Source organism: Lycium barbarum, chromosome 5 (genome assembly GCF_019175385.1).
Source record: "Lycium barbarum isolate Lr01 chromosome 5, ASM1917538v2, whole genome shotgun sequence".
Taxonomy (NCBI): Eukaryota; Viridiplantae; Streptophyta; class Magnoliopsida; order Solanales; family Solanaceae; genus Lycium; species Lycium barbarum.
In genome coordinates this window covers 116967209-116970625 of record NC_083341.1, presented here as the reverse complement: position 1 = coordinate 116970625, position 3417 = coordinate 116967209, and the positions used below count along the sequence as shown (strand labels likewise).

Sequence of the window (3417 nt, the reverse complement as noted above, 5' to 3'; positions counted from 1 at the left end):
GACTTGTTGATTTGTATATGTCTGTGAGCATGATTATCTTTCCATTTTTGCATTCGTGATCTAACTGTCTTCGGCCTATGATGCTTACTCAATACTGTGTTTTGTACTGATGCTACCTTGATTTACTCTTTTTACGAGTGCAGAGTTCACTGTAAGGGAGATTCCCACACCTCACGCCTGATCTTGAGGCGATGCTTCTAGAGTTCTGAGGGTGAGCTACTGATGATCCATGCAGCCCGAATCTCTATCTTCTTTATTGTCCCATTTCCATTTCGAGGCAATATGTATTTCAGATGATGTATTGACTATTCAGACTTGTAGTAGTAATTAGTAGCACTTGCATTGACCAGACCAAAATTTGGGATTTGTTTATCTTCCGCACTTATTATTTATATATTATGTCAGAATTATCGTATTATTCTTGACTTTTCATTTATTTATTTATTTATTTATTATTGGTTGTTTGTATAAAGGACGGGTTCGCCTAATGAGTTGGGAAAAAGTAGGTGCCCGTACGTTTCCCGAGTTGGGGCATGACAGAAAATGTCATCATCCGATGATGCCTCTTCTTCACTGAACAACTCAAATGCTAAATCCGGTGTTGAGAAAAAAAAACTGAAAGCACTTAGGGTACATGATAACTGCACAATTACAATGGTCGAGGAAGCACTTCTAATGAAATTTGGTGTGGAAACACATGAAACGAAAGATGGTCAAGCAGTTGTCCTTGCTCATCGTTCTGATGCATGTTTTGATATGGTTTTGATGGACTTAGATATGTTAGTGGTAAACGCTCGTCAGGTATGCTTCTACAAATCATAATTTAGTTTTTATTTGAACATTTTAATTTTATCCTACTTTTTATACAAAATAATAAGAGATATTTTCAATTATGCAGACAATCAAGGACTTCGAGATATGCATGTGCGTAGTGTAATTGTGGGATTGACTTTCTTCGGAGAAGAAAAGAAGAAGCCATTCAAGGATGTTGGCCTTGATTATTGTTATCCGAAGTCGCTTCCTTCCGATGTAGTTCGCGATCTTGTGGAGAAATTAAGGAGGATGCCTAGATTTATCAAAGTGCTTGATTTAATGTAACATATATTTTAATCTTTAGAGAAGTTAAGAACATAAGTCGACAGCTTCATTCAGTGGAGACTAGCTATATTACTTTCTTGTTATGGTTTCTAAAGTATGTATATCATACTTACAATTCCCAATAAATTTCTTTTGGTAAAACATAGGGCTTTTTATTTTTTCGAATGAAGCTCTAAAGTGCGAGACATAACAAATAAGCATGACATTAGTCAAAGTGTATGCCATGTTCATTGAGGATCGGATAATACAAATAGATAACCTAATAGTAATATAAACATTATAAACTTTGATGTTGAATAAGAAAACTTACTACTGCTAATTTCTTCAGCAAGTAAATAGAGCTTGTGGTAGAATGAAACAAAGAAGCAGTATCAAATTGATTACAAAGTTTTGACTTTTCTTTTTCTTTTAATGCGTACCTTTGATTTGTAAGACCGCAAATTATGATCGCAATGTTACGTTGAGTTACATGTTTATTTATTATATAAAATTCATTAAGCTCTGTAACTCAATGAAGCAAAAATTTAGAACCCATAATATTTACTCTTAAATTCGTCTTCGGTATGAGAATTTGTGTTCTTTCAAATTTAACATAGTATTGATCACTATTTTGGGTTTGATTTGATCTAAATATAAATATCTCATAGACATAATTTGCATTTTTAAACTGAAAGCAAAGATATAAACGTATCACTAAATTATTTTGTATGGTATGATATGCTATCTGACGCACTTCTTTTCTCATCTTTTCTTTTTGATTGATTTGCTTTTTGCTTTATGTAAATTTACTGCACTGTCACATGACTTGTCTCAGAGCTAGAGAATATCTATATTTGAACTTGGGCCTGACTTTGTTGGTTATGTTTACACAAACAAATATAAATATGAATCAGACACATTCAATTTAAATAAAACTTTAGTTTTGGATCATCATTAAAATATCTTATCTTGGGCAACACAACATTTTTTTTGCAAAAATGCAAGTACTTTGCAAGATTGTCTTCAACACTAAATTATTTCATATTCTGTAACAAGCTGCCTAACTCACTTCTTCTCATCTTTTTCTGATTGATTAGGTTTTTTCTTTATGTAAATTTACTGCATTGTCACATGACTTGTCTCAGAACTAAAGAATGTATTTATTTGAATTTCGACCTGACTTTGCTTGTTATGTTTACATAAACAAACATCTATATGAATTAGGCACATTCAATTTGAGTAAAATTTTACTTTTGGATCATCATACAAATATCTTATTTAGGCAACACAATATTTGGTTTGCAAATGCGAGTACTTTGCAAGATAGTGTTCAAAACCTCCTTTTTACGTTCTACCGCAGCATACATGTTTTTAAGAGATCTCATGACTTTTATAGAAATTATTTTAGGTGTGTAGATCTAAAGAAAAATCTTGCATAGCCATACTTGCATTTTTTGAATTGAAAACAAGCTACAAATACTGATCGTAATATGATCCAGATTACTTGTGGAGGTAAGATTTTTGCTTAGAGGAGTCAAAAGACATATATATATATATATATATATATATATATATATATATATATATATATATATATATATATATATATATATATATATATATATATATATATAATGTCACGACCCGATTGGTCGTTATAGTGCTATAGACCATTTTACCCCTGTTGACCCTCTCATGAGATCATCGTTTTAGTGTGGCTTTTGGAAGTTTGATCCTTAAATAACGCTGGGTTGACCTATGGTTAATTTTAATAAAATAGACTTTTTAAAAAATTTCATTGATTTCGAGATGTTGAGATGACTGTTTGTGACTTTGTAGTATGTCCGGTTCAGTTCTCAATGCACTTGGAAGCGTTTTGGGACTTAGGTTGGAAACATAACTTTAGTCCATTGGGGGTTAACTTGATCAAATAGACCTCTGTTGGAAATTCTGAGATCACGAATGAATTCGTATTGAGTTTTTATGTGTGCTTACTTTTTTGTTTTGTATATGTAAGGCCTTAGGTGATAGTTAGGTTTTGGATTGAGAATTGTCAAAAACCAGAAAAATCTGGTATCTGGTGTCCACTGCTGTGGTACCAGACATGCCGTAGCGGTCTCGCTGTAGTGAGGGAGAGACAGCTATAGCGGGCGAGAGACTTCGTGGTGAGTCGCCCTAGTGGACTGGTAGCCGCTAAGGCAGACTCACTATAGCGGGAATGTTGCCGCCGTAGTGGCAAGGCAAGAGTTGGCGTGAGGCACCACACCAAGAGGTAAGATATTTGACCCTAGACGTTATCATTTACCTTCCTAGATCATTAATCCTTGCTTAGAATCATTG

The 3417-nt window shown here is 33.6% G+C and overlaps 1 protein-coding gene across 1 annotated transcript; it reads left to right on the top strand.

Moving 5' to 3' along the window:
- The first annotated feature begins 543 nt into the window (after positions 1 to 543).
- LOC132639658 (uncharacterized) lies at positions 544 to 1098 on the top strand. Its single transcript, XM_060356098.1, has 2 exons — positions 544 to 796; positions 899 to 1098. The coding sequence occupies exons 1-2, from the start codon at positions 544 to 546 to the stop codon at positions 1096 to 1098; spliced, it is 453 nt and encodes a 150-aa protein (XP_060212081.1).
- The last annotated feature ends 2319 nt before the right edge of the window (positions 1099 to 3417 follow it).